The sequence below is a fragment of the Pantherophis guttatus genome, chromosome 2 (genome assembly GCF_059756535.1).
Source record: "Pantherophis guttatus breed Tessera chromosome 2, ASM5975653v1, whole genome shotgun sequence".
NCBI lineage: Eukaryota > Metazoa > Chordata > Lepidosauria > Squamata > Colubridae > Pantherophis > Pantherophis guttatus.
Genome location: NC_142064.1, coordinates 152,806,519 through 152,831,137, shown reverse-complemented (window position 1 = coordinate 152,831,137; position 24,619 = coordinate 152,806,519). Strand labels below are relative to the sequence as shown.

The window sequence follows — 24,619 nt, the reverse complement described above, 5'->3', positions numbered from 1 at the left end:
AATGCACAATTTAGGCCAACTGGAGGGTACCGACAAGCAAACAGCTAAGCACAATAAGAGACTAATGTATATATTTTCTTTGTATTGTAAGTTTTAAATATTTAGATTTATTTTTACATTTAAAAATGTCATAATATCTATTCTTTTCATTTGGGAGGGTTAGTGCCGTAATCTAGCGTTCCCCAATCTTTCCAGGTTGGCAGCCTCACGCGGGAGAGGGGGGAAAGGGGGAAAGAAAAAGAGAGGGGTGGGAGAAAAGAAGTTTTGTGTGAGGGGTAGGCGTGCGCGTGCACTGCTTCATTTATGTAAGTGGCAGGCTCATGTGCCTGCCACTCAATTGAGAAGGACTGTGAGCGCTGATGCCCGCCACTTGTGTGAGTTGAACTGCACAGTCCGGTTGCAAATAGCCCAGTCGTTGGGGACCTCTTCCCAGTAGTCGCTCTCTCTTCCCCCCATGATAGGAATGCTGGGATATACTAGTAAAGATGGCAGTTTTTCCTCCACATGGGGAAGCAATGCCTGAAAAGGATTAGAAATTATTTCTTTCTTCTTCCCCTGAGCACCTTCCCCTGCCTGTGTTTTTGTTTCCAGTGCTCACATCTGGAATAGGCTAGTTCCAGATGCACTTGATACCTATTGTTAAATAATGTAAAATTAATGTCAGTGGAACAGGTGTTTCTCTTCTTCTTCTATCTTTAAAAGGAAGCTTTTAAAATGCTTTTTATTCTCACTCCAAGAATATAAATGTTAAATTGATCCCTTTTTAAAAATCAATCAATCCAGCAACTTGCTGAAAGCACAAGGTGAGTGACCATAAGCCTCCTCTTTTATCATGCCTGTCCCTCAATAATCCTGTCATCTTGTGGCACATGGCATTTGAATGCTCTCCTTTTAGTTCTTAATTTAGTTTAATCTTTGTGGCAGTTCATTGTGGGGTGTTATTTCCTATATTTTCGGTGGTGATGGAAAGCAGCCAGTGAGTTTTGTTCTCTTTAAGGAACCCTGAAGCTTGGCACTGGTGTGAGTCACTGATAAGATAATTATGGCAGCAAAAATACTTCATTAAACACACACACACACAAACACACATTGGATTGAATGCCAGCAAACTAGGGTAGGATTCTGCACTGCAGCTGTCTCTTTCCTACCATGCTAGAAGAAGTTGTGAAGTTTACCTAAATATATAAAATAAATAAAAATGCTGCACTTATCTGACTTTCAATATAGATAGGTTCTCCATTTCAGTGTATCTTACATTGTAAGGCTAAGACAGGAAAGCCTACTGCACTGCAACAATTTTTCAGCTTGGCTATCTTGTCCTTATAAATTTGGTGGGAAACGTTGGGCTTTTATCGGTTACTCAGATTTCAAGGCTAGCAAGCAGAGATTCAAGCATAGAACTTTTTGATAAGCTAGTTGATTAACAATATTAGAAAAACAGTACTGGAATAGGAAACCAGCTGTAAATAAGACACACACACAATATATGTATATATATTTAAAAAAACAGTCTGAAGGTTTGAACCTTAACATCTCTTTTTCCTGCCTTAATGAACAGAGTTCATTGTTGCTCGAGGAAAAGTTTATTTTTTTTATTTGTTTATTGAATTTATATATCCTCCCGTGTCACTTGTATGTAACTCTGAGCAGTTTACACAATTAAAATAAAAATTAAATAAAAATTAGCAATGCATATAATTAGCCATTAAAAATAAAATAAAAACAGTTAAAGATTATGATAACAAAAAGAAAGAGTGCAGTCCTCATATCAAACCATTTACAGGGGTCCCAGTTTCACGGGATAAAACACAAACACATTTTGAGGGCACAAACACATTTTGAAGGCCAATCTGACTTCATGGGGAATGATCCAAAGGGTGGGTACCATGGCACAAAAGGCTGTCATCTTGGGTCCTGCCAAATAAAATTCCTTTGCTGACAGGACACACAATATGTCCCTCCTACTGAACCTGATGAGAAGATGTAATTGGGAAGAGGCAGCTCCTTAGAAACCTGGCCCTGTGGCATTTAGGGCTTTCAACGTCAAAACCAGCACCTTGAATTGGATCTGGGAGCAGACTGGCAATAGTGCAGCTTAGGGTGCACAGGCTGTTTATAATTGTCTGCGCCATTGCATTTTATACCAACAGAAGCTTCCACATACTTTTCAAGGGCAGCCAGATGCCACAGTAATCCAAGAATAGCCCAGGCGGATCAGGCCAAAGTCCATCTTAATCTAGCATTCGATTTCTCAAAGTTGCCATCAAATGGTGCTGGGTTGATTCTAAGCAGGAGATTGAGGCCTACCACTCTCCTAATGTTATAATCTTGGAACTTGTATTTGATCCTGATTTAGAGGAAATACTTTCCTATTTCTTCTTACTCTTTGCATTTTATACTTTAAGTGGTTAGCATTTCATAAAAGCAGAAGTCCTTTTATCTAATGATCATTAAATATATTTAAGAAGATTTAGGGAAAAACTAAAGCTTTTTAAATATCCAGCTATGCAGTGCAGATAGAGCTGTATGCAAAAGTGCATGTTGACAGCGGGATTTTTTCCTTCAAGAAAGCTCATTACTTTTTCCTTTTTTTTATTATTTCACTTCAGTTAAGGTGGCATACTGCTGTAAAGATAGTCCTTGACTTGCAACCATTCATTTAGTGATGGTCGGAAGTTACAACAGCATGAAAAGTGACTTATGATTGTTTTTCACACTTACAACTGTTGCAGCATCCCCATGGTCATGTGATTAAAATTCAGATGCTTGGCAACAAATATGAATTTGTGATGGTGGCAGAGTCACGTGGGGTCATGTGATCACCTTTTGTGACCTTCTGACAAGCAAAATCAATGGGGAAGCCAGATTCACTTTACAACTGTGGTACTAATTTAACAACTGCAGTGATTCACTTAACAACCGTTAAGTGAAAGAAAGACCATAAAATGAGACAAAACTCACTCAACAACTATCTTGCTTAGCAGCAGAAACTTTGGGCTCAATTGTGGTCATAAGTTGAGAATTATCCGTATACAACTTCAGTGTCTATATGTGGGGGCTATATCATGAATTAGTAGTAGGCAAAGTAAAATAATATTGATGTTTGGGCTTAGAATGTGGAAGCTGTATTTATGAGAAGAAAGTTCTGGGACAGCTTTCCTTTGTCTCTAGGTCAGGGGTGTCAAACTCGTGGCTTCACGTCACATGATGTATCGTGACTTTCCCCCCCCTTCACTAAACTGGGGATAGGCGTGGCCAGCACATGATGCATCTGAGTTTGATTCCTGTGCTTTAGGTGAAGCCTAAAGGCTGGGTACTGTTCTCATGCCATGTGACTCATGTCTTTCATTATCTCAGTGGAGGAGCCTCTCCATTGGACTCACAGGTGGCTGTCTGATTGCTTATAGTGATCAGAAGGCATTGTGAAAGATCTGCAGGCAATATTAGCATCTGGTGGCTACAATGGAGAGAACCATTCACCAAGATAATGGAAAAACTATGTGGAGTGGAAACTTCTGCATGTGGTAGAAGCAGGATAACTTCCTCTACCACCAGATGAGCAAGTTCCAAAGAAAAAAAACAAGGAAGTACAAGGAAGTCACATATAACCCTTCAACCAGATTGACCAGTGAGAAGAGCTACAGTTGAACAAAGAGAAGGAGAGCAAATACATATGCATTGGGAGAGAAAGGGTAGCCATAAGCTCACCCCTTAGTTCTTACCTTCTGAAGATCTCATTATTTGTGGTTTTGTTATTTGCATTCATGATTTGCTATTTACATTGTTTCCTGTCAGAACAGAACCCAGCAAATAATGAGATTACATTTGCAATTTAAAATCATTTTAGCATTATTTTTATCTGTTCATTTTATCAATGTAAATGAGATGTTTTCTTTCATGTTCAAATTGGGGTGGTGGAGATAAAGAAAAATAAATTTCATGAGTTTGGTTGCTGATTTTAATGATGAGAAACTTCAAGTGCATCATTTGTATGCCTTCACAATTCAGAGTATGTTCACAATAGCTCTATGGTTTATTGTCCACAAGTCCTTGCATTACTTTGATTTTCATGGCAACTCTTGCTTACATAGCTGTGCATATTTCTGTTGAATAGAGAGAAACCCAATATTAATTCTCTAAAAAAAAATATTAGGCCCTAATTTTTTTTCATCTAGTCCACAGCTGAGCTACTTTGGGCTTCACTTGATTCAGGTTATGGTGGATTGTATTTTCCAGTAGACTTGATCCCTTGTTCATGGCTTCCTTGCTAAGTAAGTTTGATTAATTTGATCCTGGCCCTTAGTAAACTTTATTGCTGTCCTTTGATCTTTGATCAGAGCTCTAAAAATGACCCAGGCCCGCTAGATTACTAATCTTCAAATTAGGTCTTTAACATCAAGGCTCATTTAGGATTCTCATTTTATTTTATTTGCATATTATTGTTTTGCCTTCCAATTCTCACCATGTCATGTTCCCCATTTTTTAAAGAACAAATGTATGTAGGGAAAAGTTTGATAAGGTTTCTGTGGCCCCTAGTTCTGGATCTTAAATCATGAGCTGAAGATGAGTAGTTTAGGCAAATGGCCAATGAGAAAAACTTGTTTATGTTTATTATTGGCCTTCCAGTGTTTACTACATATGAATAAAAAAGGCACATGTAAAAGGCATATTGTAGATCTTTAAAGAGAGGCTGGGACAATTTGAAATTAAGTGGTTAAGGGCAGAAAAGACTTAAAGCACCCAATTCCTTTAAAAATTATTTCTTTAAAGGAGAGCACGGTTGGCTACTTCTCTTTATCAGCATAGCCAATTTAAAGCTATTCTTGTTACAATTAGACTATTGGTGTAGTCCCCAGTGTCTGATCTGTAAAAGTTATTTTGATGTTATTACTGCTCAACGGAATAAGTCTGCCAGATTTTTCATGCTAGTTGCTGCACTTCTGACTGAAGAAAAGGTTTCTTGAGAGTTGAGCTTAATCCATAAAGTGTTCTCATAGAAATAGAAAATAAACATTCCATATGAATATTATGCTGCTGTCATTTGAGTAAATAATTATATTTGGAACTCAGAAAAGTCTATTATAGCATCTTTGGTGTAAAAAAAATCATCCTATTTTATACTTTGACGCCTACTGTTCAGCTGGATTAGGAAAAGGCTAGAAGGGGAGTGTAGGCTGATGTACCCTGGATAATTACAAAAGCCAAAAATACCAAAAAGAAATCAAGATGTGCTTCATTGATTATAGATATGCCTGGGATTCTGTTGATCACATCAAGCTGTGGATTGTGCTCAGAAAAATGGGAATCCCAGAACATCTCATTGTCCTCACAGGAAATTTACATGCAGACCAGGAAGCCACAGTACAGATAGAATATGCAGAGTTTTAAAATTGGAGGAAGAAACATCAATAATCTGTGCTATGTTAATGGCACTACCCTGCTAGCCAAAATGCAAAGAATCTGCAAGCTCTAGTAATAAAAGTGAAGGAGCACAGTGAAAAATGGGACTAAGTTAAATCAGTGGCAGCAGGTATGACAACCAGTTTTAGAATCGGCGGTGGAGATATCAAAGTAGTAGACTGCTTCGGTCTTTCAGGATCAATCATCAGGCATAAAGGAACAACCAGTTAAGAAATCTGGAACAATCTGGAGCTGAACATGCTTAAAACTATAGAGATGAGAGTGGATTTTAGGAGGAACCCTTCTAGATTCTACTATATCCGACAGCACAATATCAACAGTAGAATCCTTCAAGTTTTGGGGTTCTATAACAGTGATGGCTAACCTTTTCTGGACCAAGTACCCAAAGCGTGCCCCTGAGCCCCCCAAATGCAATGCGTGTGCAGCCCCTGTGCATGTGCCCTGTCCCCCCATGCATGCCTCCTGTCCCCTGCATGCACTCGCACCCCTCTACATGCATCCTGCCCCCCCCGCACACACGCAGCAGAGACCCGAAAACCAGCTGGCTGGCAGGAGACACATACGCATGCACAGCGGAGCTGAACTGGGGCGATGGCTCGTGTGCCATCAGAGAGGGCGCTGCATGCCATGTCTGGCATGCGTGCCATAGGTTCACCATCATGGTTTTATAATCCTCCAGGATTTGAAATGGACACCCAACATGAGAACCGTCATCAAAAAAGCACAACAAAGAATGTTCTTCCTGCATCAACTTAAGAAGTTCAGACTTCCCTAGGAGCTGTTGATACAGTTCTACACAGGAATTACCGAAACTGTCTTTTGTACTTCTGTAACTGTCTGGTTTGGTACAGAAACTAAACAGGATAGGTACAGACTCCAATCAATAGTTAGGACTTCGGAAAAAACAGTTGCAACCAATCTGCCTTCCATAGAAGACCTGTGTCAGCATTTCAAGCTGCATTTACTCTAGTACTGACATAAGAAGGAGAAGGGAGGCGTCTGGAAAGGGACGTTTGACTTTTCACCTACTTATTTTCCCTGGAGATAATATCCCCTTGGAGATGGGATGGGAGGGGGAAATTCCTTTGAACTGGAGCAGTAGATTAGGGGTAGAATGACTTGGAAGATGGCCAATGAGTGCAGGGGAGTGGGGAATGGAAAGGGAGGGTTTTGGGTCTGGAAGTCAGTGTTGGCTGCTATGGAGTCGGATTTTAGAATGTCGTGCTTAATAAATAGGAGTTTTTCTTCAAAGACTTTGTTTGAAATGCAATTTATTTGAGACGACCTCGAAACCTGACAACCTGTATATTGTGTGGGTCAGAAGGAGAGTTGAGAAAATAATTACAGATCCCTCACATCCTAGACATAAACTCTTCCAATTCCTCCTCTTGGGCATTACATGCCAAAACAACTAGTTATAGGGACAGTTTTTCCCTCGTGCCATCACTTTGTTGAACACCTAATCCTACGATACTGCCTTATGTCTTAAATATTTTCACCCATATTGTATGGCTGTAATAATATTCTATTCTATTCTATTCTATTCTATTCTATTCTATTCTATTCTATTCTATTCTATTCTATTCTATTCTATTCTATTCTATTCTATTCTATTCTATTCTATTCTATTCTATTCTATTCTATTCTATTCCATTCCATTCCATTCCATTCCATTCCATTCCATTCCATTCCATCCCATCCCATCCCATCCCATCCCATCCCATCCCATCCCATCCCATCCCATCCCATCCCATCCCATCCCATCCCAGTCACAAATTAGCACTTGATAGATCAGCCACAAAGGCCTTGGAAAAGATATTAAGATATCAGGATGCATCTATACCTACAAATATCAGAATGGAGAAACTACAGTATTCCCTGTAACACTATAATAAAGGGAAAGTTGGACTTAAGTAGGATAGGAAGACAATTAAGACTTTTGAATTTTGGTGTTAGAAAAGTCTCTTGAGAATACGGTGGACAGCCACGAAAATAAATCGATAATCACTGAACAAATCAACCCAGAGTTCTCATTTGAGGCACAAATGACAAGGGTCAAATTAGCCTAGTTTGGACATAAGTCAAGATCAGCTCTCTGGAGAAGGCTCTAATGAAGGGAAAAGTGAAAGGAATGAGAAGAAGATGACCAGCAGCAAATGTGAATGGACCCAGTTACAGTGACAATGGGTGCATCATTAGGAACAGGTCATCATGGAGAAAATCTATTTATGTAGTCACTAAGAATCAAAAAGGACTTGATTGTTCACATAAATTCCACAGTAGTATGCAATATGATTATACACAGTTCAATACAAATGTTAAACATACGTTTACATTGTAAAAAGAAGGCAGCACATACAGAATACCAGTGGGGGGAAATCCAGTCAATTAAAATACCTCAGTAAAGCTCTTGTGGGGAGGGGATCCGGGATGGATTTTTAAAAGTTGATAATTATTTTATTTAACAAAACAGTGATCAAGAAAATTTTAGATAATTGAATAAATGATAAACTAACATTCTCTGAAGGCAGGAATAAATATAGCTAATAGTTCTTTAAGTCCTAACAATCATTATCACGATATATTAAGATTTAGCCCAGGTGTGCTTTTTGGAAAACACCTGCTGCAAAAAAACAACCAACAACTTGTGATAAAATATAGGAATTAAGGAGGAATAATAGTTGAACTGAAAATTGCCAAAGCTGCTGTCTATTCTCAAGGGATAGCTGAAAAATCTTTCACCAGTCTGCTCAAATTGGACTGGTCAGAGCCATAGTGAAAAAGCAGTGGTTAAAACAAGCCTTTTATATTCCATAATAAAACAACCATTTGGTAAAGAGCTTTTAGATTTTCTTTGGAAGCCACATATACCGAATATGAGATTACTAAATATGAGATTAGGCTGAATGGCCTCTTCCAGCCCTATGGTTCTATGATTCCTAGGTGACAAGTTGCTGACTTTTAATTTGAAATATTTAGACTCTGCTTAACTTTTTTTTTAAGTCAAGGAACAATATGTTGTATATAAATCCACACTGGTTCCTCCCTCTCTGTTTGGTAAATGGAAGTGGATATTAACAGCAACTTTCTTTCATTGGGTTCTCAGGGAATGAGCATAAGGTTGCTTTAATTGTGACTTGAATAGCCTATTGTCTTCTGTTGTTTAGGTTATGCTGGCTGCTTCTTACTGGTCCCTTCTTGAACCTGCAATTGAGCTTGCTGAGGACTCTGGGAAGTTTGGAGCCTTGGCCTTCCTCCCTGTAGCTGTTGGCTTCACTCTAGGAGCAGCATTTGTATACTTCACTGACCTCCTGATTTCATGGCTGGTGAGTAGCTCTCTAAATCTGATCATCCAAGACCAATAGTTATTTTTGATATGCAGGGAATTACTCTTGACCTGCCCTGAATGAAACGCTGGTACCAGGTAAGTTGTATCATTTTTGATCCAGCTTTCTTCTCGGAGCCTGTGGCGAGTTTGGGGAAGATAGGAAATGAAACAATGTTTCTTTGGTGCTTTGTTCCTTTGATGTTTCACTATGTGTTCTAAATCACAATTATTATAGGAAGAGTCCGGCACTTGAGTGGTACCATCATGACACTGAGTTTGAACCTATTTCCCTTTCCTCTCTTCCTGCCTATTGTAAAAGCATCCCACTTGCCATTCCAGATAATCTCACTCAGTGATTCTTCTCCATTTGGAACAGGAGTGAGACCCTTCTGGCTTTTATAACCCCAAACAACTTGATTTTCTCCTAAATTTTGTTTATAAAGATTTCCTTGCTTTGCAGCTTTGTTTGTTTGTTTGTTTGTTTTTTGGAAAAAACATTCAGAGAAAGTTGAAGGAAGACCAAAGAAAGAGAAAAAGACACAGAAGGAAAGAAGATCAGGTGTGAAGGTCTAGAACAGGTGTGATCTTTTTTCCTGGGTCTTGCCAAGACATGCAAAATGTTTAAAATTTCAAGAATCTTATTTCAATACTTGAAGATTTTATTTGCAGTGTTCTGAGTGTACTGAAAACATTTTAAGCTTAAACATTTGGAATTCACAATATCTGGACATCATTCTTCTTCTCCACCATATCAATACCTTCTCTGTCTTTTTTTGTCTCTGTGTACTTGCTAGATGTCAAGAAGCCAAAATCATTCTGTTTTCCCATCCGCCATGTCTCACAATGGGAGGACAGTAAACAGAGAAATCTAGGATGGGCACGGATGGCCATCTTGTGAAATGGCATTGCACTGTAGGTGTCTTTTTGACCATGCCAGTCTTAGGATATTGGACAATTTCAGTGCTTATATTTCTGTATTCTTTGTGCTTATGAAAATGAGAGAACTCAGTTTCTTTTCTCATTTTCTTTCTAGTAGCTGTCTTTTCTATTTTAAATCCAAAACTTTTTAAAAGTAGTTTATGGGAATTCTTACTTTGGATATTTTGAATTGGTTTTTTGAGTGGTGATCTATACCCTTAATTTTTAGCAAAGAGCTAGTAACTCTCAAGTGCTGCCTTTAATTTGGAAATGTTTTCTCAGCCCCTAGTTGGAAGGATGAGCCTTTAATTAGGCAGAGAGAGGCAGTTATTTTCATGAATATCTTTTACAGAGGTGTAAATTGACAGTCATAGGTAGCCCTCAACTTATAACCATTCATTCAGTGACCATTCAAAGTTATGATAGACCTGAAAAAATGGATGTATGACTGATCCTCAAAGTTCTGGACATTGCAGCATCCCTGTGGCCATGTGAATATGATTGAGGTACTTGGGTGTCTGGCATGCAACTATGATGTTCCAGGAAGCCATGATGTGATTGCCATTTGTGACCTTCCCTGCTGGGTTCCCCACAATCAAAAACAATGGGGAAGCTGCAGGGAAGGTCACAAGTCATTCTAATAAGTCACTTCCACTTTATGTCTCATCCATAGTACACCCCCATCCCACCCATAGCTGTCGTTGGTCTCCCCAGGCCTTACTTACATGTAGCCTGCACTGGCCCTTCTAGATCCTCCCATGGCCTCCCCCATAGCGCCCCACACTCCTTACCTGGGACTTCTGCCTCTTCCTGCTTAACCACCCACAAGTCTTGAGGTTATGATGACAACTGTGACTGGTTGGGATTGAATTCAATTGAATTGAACTGAATACTTTATTTGGTCAAGTGTAATTAGACACACAAGGAATTTGTCTCTGGTGCAGAAGTTCTCAATGTACATGTAAAGTAACAGAATAATGATAATCATAATAATAAAGAAGTAAAGTAAAGGGATAAAGAAGATAAGAAAGATGAATAATAATTCTACAGTCATACTACACGGGTAAATACACATAGACAATAAATTAAATTGCTATCGTTAAGTAATGCAGTCATGTGATGTCATAGTTTACGACCATTTCTCTTAGCAATGTCAATCCAGGTCTCAATTGCCATTGTAACCTGACAACTACTTTTACTTTGTTGGTATTGGCTAATAATTCAGTAGATACAGGTTCATATAGAACAAATATATACAGCTGTTTAAAAGCCTATACATTTTTTTTAAACAAAAAATAATAGTGTTTCAGGAAATGTACCAAGATTTCTGGGAAGAGGTACAAAAAGGATAATTCTGTACATAATAAATAGCACATGTCTTGCTACCGGAGGACATTTTTTTTAGTATTTATGAACCAAATCTGACATTTCCTGCTAATAATGAGAAAACTCTTTTATCTAAATTTACCATAGAGAATGTAGTTAAGTTCCTTTTCTATCTCCTTCCCTCCCTCCTTCTCTTTTTCAATCTCCCTCCTGATAAAGATCTAGTTATAGCAGCTTGTTAATACTGCTTTTTCCATTAACTAAAACTGAAGTGAGGAAGAAATCCCTTTTAAGGTTTGTACAACGTGACTGGAGTGCTAACGTCTTCTAAATTACCTAACCAAGTCTGCAGTATTGAAGTAAAGGAGTAGGTTCAAAATGTTGAACTTCTGAGATTTCCTTCTATCTCAATATTTAATGTGGTACTTTATATACAGTATTTTGTTTCATTGGGTTCCAAACATCCTAGTAGATATTTGGAAAGTTATGTTGGTTTACAGTCACAAGTTAGGATTTCATAACTTTCATAACTAATTCATTTCAACAAACAACTTTAGGCAATTAATTTAGATCTAGAGATGGCCCTTATGTCTTCTTCGGACTTGCAGAAAACATCTTTTAGAAGTAAAATTACCTTTAACATTGTAATACAGTAAACAATCTTTTATTTAGATTAACTACTAGGTTGCTGGTAACAAATGAGACATTTTGGCTTTGGTAGACTAAATAAGCCACAGAATTAGACATTTTGATATATTGTAGTCTGGCAATTTCATAGTTCAATTTTAGTTTTGAAGTTCTTTGTTCCCTTTAGAATGGCTAGGTTGCAGACGGTTACAGGATGTTCTCTTAATTGCTGCCAGTCTTGATCTCAGAAATACATTTCTGTATTGTTTTGTACAGACACTGCCCGGTTTGTTTTATGTAAAGTGCGGAAGGGTATTGCTGATGGGAATTGGATGACTGGCCACTGCCAGGAGTTCGATCCTGGCCAGCTCAAGGTTGACTCAGCCTTCCATCCTTCTGAGGTTGGTAAAATGAGGACCCAGATTGTTGGGGGCAATATGCTGACTCTGTAAACTGCTTAGAGAGAGCTGTGAAGCGGGGTGGATTTGATTTAAATCAAGTCGATTTAAATCAAGCCTTATGATTTAAATCAAGTTGATTTAAATCAAGCCTTTTTACTAGTGATTTAAATCATGATTTAAATCACTAGTAAAAAGGCTTGATTTCAATCCGATTTAAATCATAATTTTTAAAGAGCAACTGTCACCTCTATCCTGCAGTGACTCTTCCTCTGACCTGTTGTTGACTCACTAACAGTCCCAATATTACAGAATATACAGCCTCATACTATATAACTAAGCTACATTTCAAGCTGAATAAACTAAATTATTAATGTATTTTAAATAGAAAACTATCTTTAGATAGATTTTTTTACTCCAAAAGCATTTTATTAAAATAAATTTGATAAAAATGAAAAAAAAAATAGATTTAAATTTTAAAAAATCTGATTTTTTTGATTTTTTTTTTAAAAAAAAAACATCAATTTTTATCCACCCTGCTGTCAAGTGGTATATAAAGCTAAGTGCTTATGGTTATTGGAAAATAAATAAGTGAATGAATGAATGATGTTGTCAAAGTCTGCTTAATGAACAAGTGGTTGGTAATTGAGGACTACCTATAGTCCTCATTTACCAACTGTCTATTAGGACTGACAAGTCTGTTGCTGAGTGATATAGTTATGTGTGACATCATGAGACACTGACAGGTTATGTCAGTTCTGGCTATAGTAGTTAAGCTAATTACCATAGATCGCCAAGAATGACATCATGTTACTGCGACTTACAATTTCTTGCGGGTTTTCCCGTTGATTTTGCTTGTCAGAAGCTGACTGTGAATATTGTAAATGATGATCATGTGACTGCAACCATCATTAAATGTGTGCTGGTTGCCAAGCAGTAGAATCATTATCTGATGACTGTGGGGATGCTGCGATGTCTGCAACTTGAAGGTCCAATTGTAAGTCTCATTTTTCAGTGCTGTCGTAAGTTTGAATGGATACTGAACTGGAGATAGGTAAGCGAGGACTACCTATATGCGTATTGCTATTCCAAGTATCTTATTTATTGTTTCTTAATTCTTATTTTCATCTACTGATCCTTCTAGCAGGGTTCTTTGTATAGAGTCGTAACTTAGTATATGACCCATTTCTCTCAGGTTTGTTTGGTTTGATGGTCTTTATGACCTATCTTTCTTCTTGTGCCATCTCTAGGATTTTGGGATCGATCTTTTGTGGCTTGAAGAGATTCTCAAGATTTTCCTCAAAGCTACATTTTAAACAGTTGTCAGTCTGTTCTCAGTCTCCTTTAGTACTTTTTATGTTTTGTAATTTAAAGGAGAGATGACCAAATATGGAATTGATCACAACCTATTTCTCACAATATTTCAAATATGGTATTTGGTTATTCTTAAATTTTAAATCCATTTCTCTTGAGGTCAGAATATACTTCATGTTTAAAAAACTTTCCTGATAATTTCTATTTTCTCTTTATTTTTCCATGTTCCATGTGAAACTAAATAGCTGGACAAAATACCTTTCTTGCTACAGAAGGGCATTATTGACTATGGTTTATATTTCTGAGGGTCTTTTTTTCTTGAAGCTACATTCATCTTGGTTTCTTTTTTGTATTACAATATAACTTATACTTTTCACTTCTTTTTATTTTCTCAGTTAGAAGGTTTAGGTTCTATTCTTTTTCTGTCAGAAGCACAGAATTAGTCACATAGCTTAAATTGTTTTCATCTACCTATTTTTAATTCCAGAAGTATGTAGTGTTTAGTTCATCAAATATTTCTTCAGTGTAGACACAGAAAAGGAGAGGAGAGGTGAAAGGACATAATTCTAGTGCATTTTTCTTTTTGATTGAAAACATGTTTGAAAAAGCTCCTTCAGTCTTAAAAGAAATTTGCTCTCAATAATAGATTCACTATCATTCTATTACCTTTAGCCATCCATTCCAATTCCCTTCAAGATTGTGATCATTATTTCATGTTTTATAGAATCAAAGGCTTCTGAGTAATTGACAAAGCATGAAAACAGGTCTTTTTTGTTTTTCCAAATATCCCTTGATTATTTTTTCAGACTGAGCATTTTCCCCTAGTACTACTATCTTTAATAAAGACACATTAAAGCTTATCACATTGTTCTGTTTTCTTGAATTTCTTAAGAAAAGACTTCTAATACAATTTTTGCTGCCTGACTGATTAGACTAATGATTCTGTGTTCAGGCCATTTTAGAATTCCTGTTTATTTAACAATGGGAAAAAAAGTTGAGTGCTTGAATTCTTTTGGCAAATGACCTGTTTCATATATTTGATTCCAGATTGTGGTTAGAATTCCTATTCCTTTTCCCCTAGGGATTTTAAGATTTGAAGTGATTTTATCTATGCCTAATATCTTCCTGTTTTTAGACTTATCTTATTGCTTACTTTACGTTCTGATACAGCTGGCCCAATAAAAACGTAAAATTTTACCTTGCAGAACTATTTTTGCTTATTCTTGTGTTATATTTTTTGAATATTAAAACCATCCAGGAAGTCACAAAGAACAATATTAGGAATTTGCAAGCCTCTCAGGTTGGCTAAATCAATGTTCCTGAATCCACCAATAGAAAAACATTTTATAAAAATGCCGATAGACAATAGCTTACCTCAAGTTTTCCAAAAAGTACTTGGACTATCCCTTTTTTTATGGACCAGTAAGTCAAAAATATGTATCACTATGTTTGGCAGAAGCTAAACACTGCATTCCACAATAAGAACTGCATATTGGCTGTCAAGCATCGAAGGGATGATGTGATGGTTTCGGGTAGCTTTGCAGGGTGACTTGCCATCTTTGAAGGAAGCACGAATTCTCTTTTGTATCAAAGAATACTGTGGGAGAAGATCAGGCCATCTCTCTGTCACCTGATGTTAAAGCACATACGGTTTATAAAGCAAAAATAAGATCCCAAAGAAAGTAGTAGTTCAAGAAAATGAATAAAGAAGAAAGTGTTTTGCAGTAGCAATGGGATAGATGTAGACCTAAATTCTACAGAAATGTGTCACGACTGGAAACAAGCAGTTCAGAGGTGGGTTTCAGCAGATTCTGTCCAGTTCTGGAGAACCGGTAGCGGAAATTTTGAGTAGTTCGGAGAACTGGTAGTAAAAATTCTGACTGGCCCCGCCCCCATCTATTCTCTGCCTCCCAAGTCCCAGCTGATCGGGAGGAAATGGGGATTTTTCAGTAACCTTCCCCTGGAGTGGGGTAGGAATGGAGATTTTACAGTATCCTTCCCCTGCCTCGCCCACCAAGCCATGCCCACCAAGCCACGCCCACAGAACCGGTAGTAAAAAAATTTGAATCTCACCACTGCCCCAGAGTATTGGTGGCTTTAGATGGTTTATCTGACTACTCTCACCTAAAATAACCATTTATTTCAGAACAAAATATAAAGCCCACTGAAGTATTTCATATACCGGTAGTAAAAATTTTTGAAACCCACCACTGAAGCAGTTCATTCTGGAAAAATTCAAATATTACTGTGTTGAAGCAATTTACCATTGAGGAACAGACCCCAATTCCACAGTAATGTGAGAGACTGATCTTTAGTTACTGCAAACTGTTTGGTTCACTTTTAGTATTATAGAGATATAGAAATTCAGGGTGGGTTTTTTTTCTGAAATCAGGAAAAATATGCAAAAACTCAGAAAATCCAAAAGTGGGTTGCATAATATCAAGGGCAAATACAAACAGTAATTATCTGACCATTATAAAATTGTTGGAAATGTTATACATCTTCTTGCTTTCCCCAAGTGGGTATTAGTTACAGAGTAAAATTTGAGACCTTTAGAAGCATTCCATATGATCAGTTCCAAAACATCTGTTGCCATCACCTCTTCTTGCTTCAAAATGTTTTAGATGATAAGAAGCAGGATCTTCAGACTCTGTCAAACTAAGGAGAACATCTTTCCTTGCACTAATGCAGAGGTCTTCAAACTTGGCAGCATTAAGACTTGTGGACTTCAACTCCCAGAATTCTCCAGCCAGCTATGCTAATAGCTAATTCTGGGAGTTGAAGTCCACAAGTCTTAAAGCTGCTAAGTTTGGGGACCCCTGCAATAGAGAGAGGTTCTCTGAGGCTTGTGATGAACCTAAAAGAAAGAAATCCTGTGGTAGATACACAACTGGGTTTTATAAAGAAACTTGAATCTTGCTTTGAAAACTTATTTGTGAAAGATAATCAAAAAGTTACTAGATGGAAAAGATATGATATTGTTTTTACAGTTTTTTTTTAAAAAAAAGATAATCATTAAAATGAACTGTAGTTGGAGGCGAGAAAAGGATCGATACAACGTTAATATAAAAACTATCTTGACTTTTTAAGGAACTTTAATTGTGTGAGGAGTGGAGGTTTTTTTTCTATTCGTGAAGGAACAAGTTGCGCACACACAAAAATATTGAACATCAAGAAACCTTAATCACTAATCCCTCCAGTGATTATTGACACTGTGTTTGATGTCTTATTTCAATCCTAACTGGTTGGTGTTGAAAAATCATATAAGTAGAAGGGTTTTCTAAAGCTCCTAACAAAACTAATGTCTGGAATTGTTTATTTTCATTAGATAATTTGTCTTTACAGGGTTAGTATAAAATCCACAGTAGTTTTCTTCAGGCTGCCTAAAAATAAAGAAACAATGAATTTTATTGCTTTCTAACACCAAGAACATGTAAGCTAACAAATGCACAAGCTGTTCAATTTGTGAATTTAGAAATTATTTTAAAGTCTTACTAACTATGTATTTCAAGGTAACTGTCAAATACATCTAACTAAATTCTCCATAATCTAAGCATCCTTCTGAAAAGTTCTTTGTTAAGAACTCATAACAACAATGTATCATCACATATTACTTTAAATTCCTTTTCCAATACCAAACCTATTAGCTTAGATACTGAAGGACAGTGAATTATTCTTGAATTGTCTTTTTTTCTTCAAACTAATTCAGAGAGGATTTGATGCCTTCAGAAGAACCTATTAAAATGTTCTTACCTCCAACAAAGAGCTGGAGCAGTTAATAAAGAGACATTTTATGAGAATTAGATCATAGCAAAAAAATAAAATAATATGTCATAGATTCTTATAATAAAAGATGAATAGTGTAAAGAATTTATCTTAAGGGAGTTAGAGCCCTTTGCAAGCGAATATAGATCATGCAGAAATATAACTGTAAATCTGGATTAACTTTCTCTTTATCCCTGTTGCAGACAAACTGAACTTGGTGATTTGTGTCAAGTGGGAGAAAAGAAAAAAATGACATCTCTTCTGTCATTGCATGCACTTGTGTCAGAAGGTGCTTCCAGGTTGAAAGGATTAGCCAGTGTCATCATTGTTGCCTTGGGCGGACGCCCATTTGGGGTCTCCTTTCATGCAACTAGCAACAGAGCTTCGATTGCTCTACTCCTGGCTCTACTTGAGTTTTTAATAGAATATTTCATTTATTATTTTTTTACGGAATGGGAAGTGGATGCCAAACAAAACGAGGCATTAGTTTTGGCACCATTTTTATTTAGAATAATGCCTCTGGGCCTCACTTAAACACCATAGCCTTTCTTAGAAAATGGACGGCTAAGAAAACAGTGCTTTGTTTGGAAGTGTGATCATATGTTCAGAAAAATAAAGAAAAGATGTAAAGTTTTAAAAAATGTTCTGAAATTATTTCTCTCATCTGTCTGTCTGTCTGTCATCTATCATCTATCATTTCTGCCTGACTGCTAGCCAGCCAGCCAGCCAGCCAGCCAGCCAACCAACCAATTATATATGTATTATATGTATTAATTAATTATTTTAGAAAGGAATATAAACCATGAAACATGATATTAACAGAGTAACATATGTTAGTAGAATACAAGTAAGTAAATGTGGGGTGAAATATCAGGAAGGTTATGATTTTTCAATATATGTTTAGAATTTTATAAGTTATGACATTTGACATTTATCACTAATTAAAAGCGAATTTAAAAGCCAGTTTTAAGCTTTCAACTAAAAATGTCTAGTTAAGCTTTAAACACAGGCTAAATTACTTTCTAAAATTAAGTCAAGGATTCTATTTTTTTATAAAGTTAAACTATAAACAGGATTTAGTATAAATCCACAAGTTATTGTAATTAAGTCTTAATTATAATCCAAGAATGAATTCCAGTGAGAACTAAATTCTGGATCAGATTTATTTTTAAAATACAAAGTTGTTTTTGATATTGAAACACAATTCCATAATTTACTTAGCCATTTGTCCAAGAGAAAGGCAGAACACATTTGCAATAAACAGCATATTTTTACCACTGTGGAAAGATGCAAACTTGATCAAAGAGGTATTCCTGAATGTTAGAAAAAGATGGTGGGGGTCATGTTTAAGATTCTCAAAATTTACTTTTATTAAGATTTACTATAATATCAATATTTTTTAAGTTTGACTGTTCTTTGTCTCAGTCATGAATCCATCTGGTGATGATGCTATCTATTCAACACTTTTGTAGCTTATCAAAGAGTAAGATTGTGTTCTACTTTGTCAAATGCCTTATTGAAATCCAGATATACTAGGTCCATAGCATTTTGCTGGTCCACTATTTTAGTCACTTTGTCAGAGAATGCAGTAAGGTTTGTCTGGCATGATAAGTTTTTGACAAACTCATGTTGACTTCCAGTAATAGCTTTGCTTCTTTCTAGGTATAGATTCTTGTTTTATTATTATTATTATTTCTGACATGTGTTGCAAGTCTTTGTTCACTCCGCATCTTAGCTTTCCTGACTTCATCTTCTCAAATTCGGACTATATGCTGGTTTTCTATCTTAGCTATGTATCCCTCTTTCCATTTTTTAATAACTTGTTTCTTTCTTTCTTTTCTTTTTCTTTTTGTCTTTCAGTTTATGAGAGAGTTCTTTATGCAACCATGCTGGTTTCTTCTGGGACTACTACTACTACTACTACTACTACTACTACTACTACTACTTCTTCTTCTTCTTCTTCTTCTTCTTCTTCTTCTTCTTCTTCTTCTTCTTCTTCTTCTTCTTCTTCTTATTATTATTATTATTATTATTATTATTATTATTATTATTATTATGGTGGTATTGTCTTCATAGTCTGTTGATGACCCACTTTATTTCTTTACTAACATAGAATGTTATGTGCTAAGATATGACTTTATGTCCAACTGTAATCTTGAGCTGTACTCGTAACATTCTTAATTTTTCATTCTGAAATACAATAAGGACTGACCTTCTGAATGGCAGAGGAGGCCTGGTCATCATAAAATGTGCACTGTTTCCTCTCTGATAGCTGTTTCCAATGGGACCCTTTGGTTCTTAATGCTGTCACAAGAATATAAAGCTGTATTTATATTCCTTTATTGTGTGATAGGCTACAGAGCTACAACAATAGGCAGCATGTGGGCAACCGTTTGGTAAATCTGCTCTTTATCGCATTCTGTTGCAAAGAGCAAGGAGCACTTTATACTGAATATCTGAGAAAGCGGGCTGATATCCTTCTTTCTGCTCAGCAGCATGATCCAGATTTCTTGCTTGTGTGCCATAAATAGCTGTCTGTGTTTGCTCATACTATAGTTAAAAGGGTATTTGATCTCCTTTTTAATCTTTACTGTCAAGATGTTATATAGGAACAAAAAAGGAAATGCAGCTTTTACAGAAGGAATCTATGCCATAGATGTTGGGTGACCAGTGAATGAACTTTTTTCTTCAAGGTGTAAGCCTGTTCTTTCTTTCCTTGTGTCAGAAACCCTAAAAGTCTTAATTTATAACACTATCAAGGCTTCTCTGAATCGGCAGTGTTTGTCTATCTCCAGCAGAATGCAAGATGAGCTGTTGTGTTCATTGTACTGAAGCACCTAGGGAAGGTTTTGAGAAAGATGCCTGAGGTCAGGCAGACAATGCAAAGTGGTACTTCTGTTGCTATAGCAGCTCAGTTACTTGGTGTGTTTTATAATTCTTTTGTGGAGTAAGCTTAACTTACTGTCTTGGAGAAAACTATATCTCTACAATTCTGCATTTAGAGATTACCTGTGCTGTTTTATTGGTTTTAATTTATGGGGCCTAGACATGGTTTGATTTCTGTAATTTTCCCTCCTTTTCCCTCATAGGACTGATGAAAACAACGGTACTGGGGCAGATGCCCCTAAGAATCCTAAATTTGAACAGTGTGTTTCTTCATGTTGGAAATGCAAAGAATATATTTACATTCTTGAAAGATCTCTAGTTATTGCATATTCTTATGGGAGTTGGAAACCTTTCTCCATTGAGAGTGGAGACAGCAGCCAGCGTGGGTAGTGCCCATCCAATCAGCTTGAAGGACTGAGCCTGCCAATTATTCTTAGTCCCGCCCCTGTTGCCGGGCAGGCCAGCTTTTGGCTCAGTCCTTCAGCGCTGGCTGGTGTGTGGGACTGATCTCTGATAAAAATCCTTTTTTATCTCTTTCGTGTTGGAAATTTTCGGTTTTTCTGACTTGGACTGCTTGACTTCTCTCTTGTGCTTCGATTTGGCCTTCTTTCCTGCAATTTCGGCTGACCTGGACTGTTAGGACATCGAATTTAGAGGTTTTGTGAGTACGACGAGAGGCCTCGTTAAGGCCTCGTTACCATCGGCTTCCCCTGGCCCTGCCAGGGGCGTGGGATTCCTCTCCCTCCATTCCCTTATAAGAAATTCTTCTCTGGTAAATCGATCTTCGTGGGACAGTTTCCCTTTAGGGTCTCCTCATCCCCTCCGTTAATTCCTACTGGTCTCCTTTGGTAATCGGCTGTTTCGGCGGGCTTTCAATCAGTGGCGCCCGCCATTTTGGACGATTTATTTCAAACCGTGGGGGGGAGAGCAGCGTTTTAGCGATTTCATTAGCCTCTTTCCTGCCGGAACGCTCTTTCTGTGGCCAGATTAAATTGAATATTGAAGAGTGGCGAGCCTGATTGCTCTACTGAGGAGCCTCGCGCCCCCAAACTCTGCGCTGCTGCGATTAACATTGCGGCGATTGTGAAATTGCCTCGTGGCCTCTTCGCATAGTTGATCGGATCGCTGGCTGCTCTCTGCAGTTGAGGGGTTTCGCGCCTCCCCTCCCCCCCCCTCATTATTTCAGAGGCCTGGGCCCGGTGGATTTCAATTCTGCCCAGTGGAGCTTTACGCCCCCTTTCTTATTTCAGCTATTGTGCTTTGGGCCCTGTCTGTCAATCCAGTTTGGTGGAGCCTCGCGCCCCCGCTTGTTGTCTCATTTTATAACGGTCACAAGACTGTGGCCTTGATTGGTTCATTGGCAGGAGTGAGTAATTTTTCGCCTTCTGGAGACACTCCTACAGGCTTATCCCCTCCCACACTTTTTCCTGGCCGTGGAGTTACTACGCTCCCCTTGATTCTCTGGCCTGGCTTATATCAGTTTGTGTCAATTTACTCAAGGCTTCCTAGTGTGGAGTTTCTCTCGCTCCCTCTTATCTATTCAGTGTTAATAAGTGGGTCACGTCTGTGTGTGAGGGGTTCATTCCTATTTGTGGTCTACCATGCCTAAGGCCCTTTCCAAGTCTAAGCACGGCCGTAAGGCCAGTGCAGGTAAAGCTGGTCAATCAGACGCTACGTCTGCTACCCAGCATTCTGCCACAGAAGATTCCAGATCTCATTCTAGACCTTCTCCATCTTCACGTTCTCATCACAAGTCTGCCACTCGTGACGTGTCATCTTCTTCTTCCAAAGTGGAACAACGCAGAGACAAGGTCTTAACCAGGTTATGTGACAAAGCATGTGCCCAGTTGTCTCCATCTGCTCAACCTCCTGCCTCTTCTAATCAACCTCCAGCTACCGCTCATTCGCCTTCCCCTGATCAGCTTTCTCTGCAAGATTGTCCAGTGACTATTTCCGAGGAAAATTTGTGGGGCCCTGACTCAGCTCCTCAACAACCGGTGACTGATTCAGCAATAACACAGGAGGTTCCTTCATCTGACCCTGTTCCTGCTCGCTCCTTGGATCCTTCCATTCGTCCAGAGCAATTACAACAAATGATCGAGGCGGCGGTTCAACGGTCCTTGGCCGCCCGTTCGGGCCCCTCCAGTCGGCACGGTTCGGTGAGAGAGACTTCCCCCTGTTCGGCTGGTCGCAGTGACGAGGGATGTTCACATTCTGTTCGCTCAGCCTCTCCTACTTCTTCCCGTTACAGCCATCCTTCAGTCTTCATTGATGAAGGGGACCCTGATTCTGACCTGTCGGAAGATGAGAACCTTCCCCCGGATCAACCTGCCTTCACAGGTCTTTTTCCTCAAGCCTTGTTCAAATCGTTACTCTTCAAGGCTGTCAATACGGCCCGTTTATCTTCTTCGAATGCGGATCCGGTACCCACCTCGTCTTCCTCTGGACCTCTGGACCCTATGTTCGCGGAACCAGCTAGGCCGATAACATCCGTTCCTACCCCCCCTCTTTTTCTGGATGTCGTAAAACGACAGTGGGAATCTCCGGCTTCTGCTCCCCTTCCTTCGGCTAATGACAAGAGAAATTTCCAAGTTTCCTCGGATTTGGAGGCTCTTCTTCAAATTCCTTCAGTGGATGCCCCGGTTGCAGCTCTTCTTCCTAATTCCAATGTTCCGGGCGAGGCGGACGAAGGTCTCCGTCCGGATGAACGCAGATCTGATCAGGTTCTCCAAAAGGCCTTTCAAAGCTCCTCCTGGGCGATTAAAGCTTCCACTACAGCATCCTTCTTTAATAGAACAACGTTGCTTTGGCTACGTCAGTTACAAGATAAACTTGCCCCTGTGGATCCTCGTATCAAACAGGACCTGAATAAAATCGTGGCCGCCTTACAGTTTTCAGCCGATTCTACTCTGAACGCGGCAAAGTTTTCAGCGAAATCCCTAGCTTCAACAGTCTCGGCTAGGCGTTTGTTGTATCTTCGTCACTGGCAAGCAGACGCCAGGCATAAGTGGCGTTTGGCCTCGGTCCCCTTTAAAGGCTCTAAGCTGTTTGGGGACGCCTTAGATCCCTTCCTCACAGAAACTAGGGACAAAAAGAAGGTTTTAGCTGCTGTTTTCCGGAGAGGAGCTCCCCGTTTCTCACCCTACCCTTCTCGTCCTTACTCCAGAGGTGCGGACGGGGGGTCCTCCTCCTTTTCTCCCTTTCCCAACTTTAGGAGAGATGGGTCCTTCAGCAGGCAGAGGGGTTCCTCCGATAGGTCCTTCAGAGGTCGTCCCTTTAACTTTAAACGGCCCTTTCGAGGGGGAGGAGGTCGTTTCGCCCGTCGCCGTCGCTGATTGCTCTTTGAATCCTCCCATTGGAGGTAGGTTGGGTCTCTTTGCCGCTGTCTGGGAAGAGTCCACCTCGGACAAGTGGGTCCTCGCCACCTTAAGATCCGGTTTGGCCATTGAATTTGTTGCCCCCCCCCCCCTCTTTCCTTCGTCTGCTGTCCGATCTCTCGCAATCCAACTAAGAAGTCCCTTATGGATTCATCGGTTCAGCATCTCCTGACCATCAGGGCTATACAACCGGTGCCTCCCGGTCAAGAGGGTTTGGGGTTCTATTCACGGGTGTTTCTCGTCCCCAAATCATCGGGGGGGTGGCGTCCCATTTTGGACCTCAAACGTTTAAACAGATACGTTGTGTATAGAAAATTTAAAATGCAATCATTGAAATCAATTTTGGACGGTGTTCGGAGGGGCGATCTCCTCTCCTCCATTGACCTAACTGAGGCCTATCTTCATATCCCTATCCTCCCTTCCCATAGACGTTTTTTAAGGTTTTACTATGACGGTGTTCACTACCAATATAGGGCTCTCCCATTTGGCCTTTCTTCGGCCCCCCGCACCTTTACGAAGGTGTTGGCTGCCTTGGCGGCTCAACTCCGTATCCGTTCAGTCCGCCTTCTGTGTTACTTAGATGATATTCTTTTATTGTCCCCCTCCATGCAACAAGCTGTTTTAGATATTCGTCTGACGGTGGAAACATTAGCGGCTCACGGATTTTCTGTTAATTTGGAAAAGAGCCATCTCTCTCCCTCCACTAGATTAGTACATTTGGGTGCCCTGATTGACTCGGTTCAGGGCAAAGTTTTCCTTTCTCCAGATAGACAAGCTAGTCTGAGGCAGTTGGTGTCCCGGGTTGAAGGGAGTCGGGTGGTTTCCCCATATGTTTTGTCTCAACTCTTAGGTAAGATGATATCGGCGATAGCCATTGTTCCCTGGGCTCAACTGCACGCCAGGGAACTCCAATGGTTTCTCTTACCCTTACAGAAGGCCGGCAGAGGCACTTCATCGAAGCCGATCCCCCTACCTCCTGCAGTACGAAGATCTCTTCGGTGGTGGCGTTCCCCCGCTCTCTCGACAGGTTGTTTCTTCCTCGAGTCCGCGAGGGTGGTGGTGACGACAGATGCCAGTCTCCTGGGCTGGGGAGCCCATTGCCAAGGGCATCTGGCCCAAGGAACATGGAACCCCTCGGAAGCTCGACATCCCATCAATTGGCTGGAACTGAAGGCTATCTTCTTGGCTCTAAAGTCGTTCCGCAGTCTGGTTTCCGGTGCTCATGTCCTCGTTCTCACGGACAATGTAGCCGCAAAGGC

At 39.3% G+C, this 24,619-nt stretch overlaps 1 protein-coding gene across 2 annotated transcripts in view; it reads left to right on the top strand.

Annotated features, from left to right (window-relative positions):
- The window catches only part of SLC39A11 (solute carrier family 39 member 11), a 337,353-nt gene that overhangs the window by 25,530 nt on the left and 287,204 nt on the right, over positions 1–24,619 (top strand). For both annotated transcript variants that reach the window (XM_034412722.3, XM_034412723.3), the window contains exon 4: positions 8,589–8,747. In XM_034412722.3, coding sequence (XP_034268613.2) covers positions 8,589–8,747 — 159 coding nt within the window. The remainder of the gene's footprint in view (positions 1–8,588; positions 8,748–24,619) is intronic.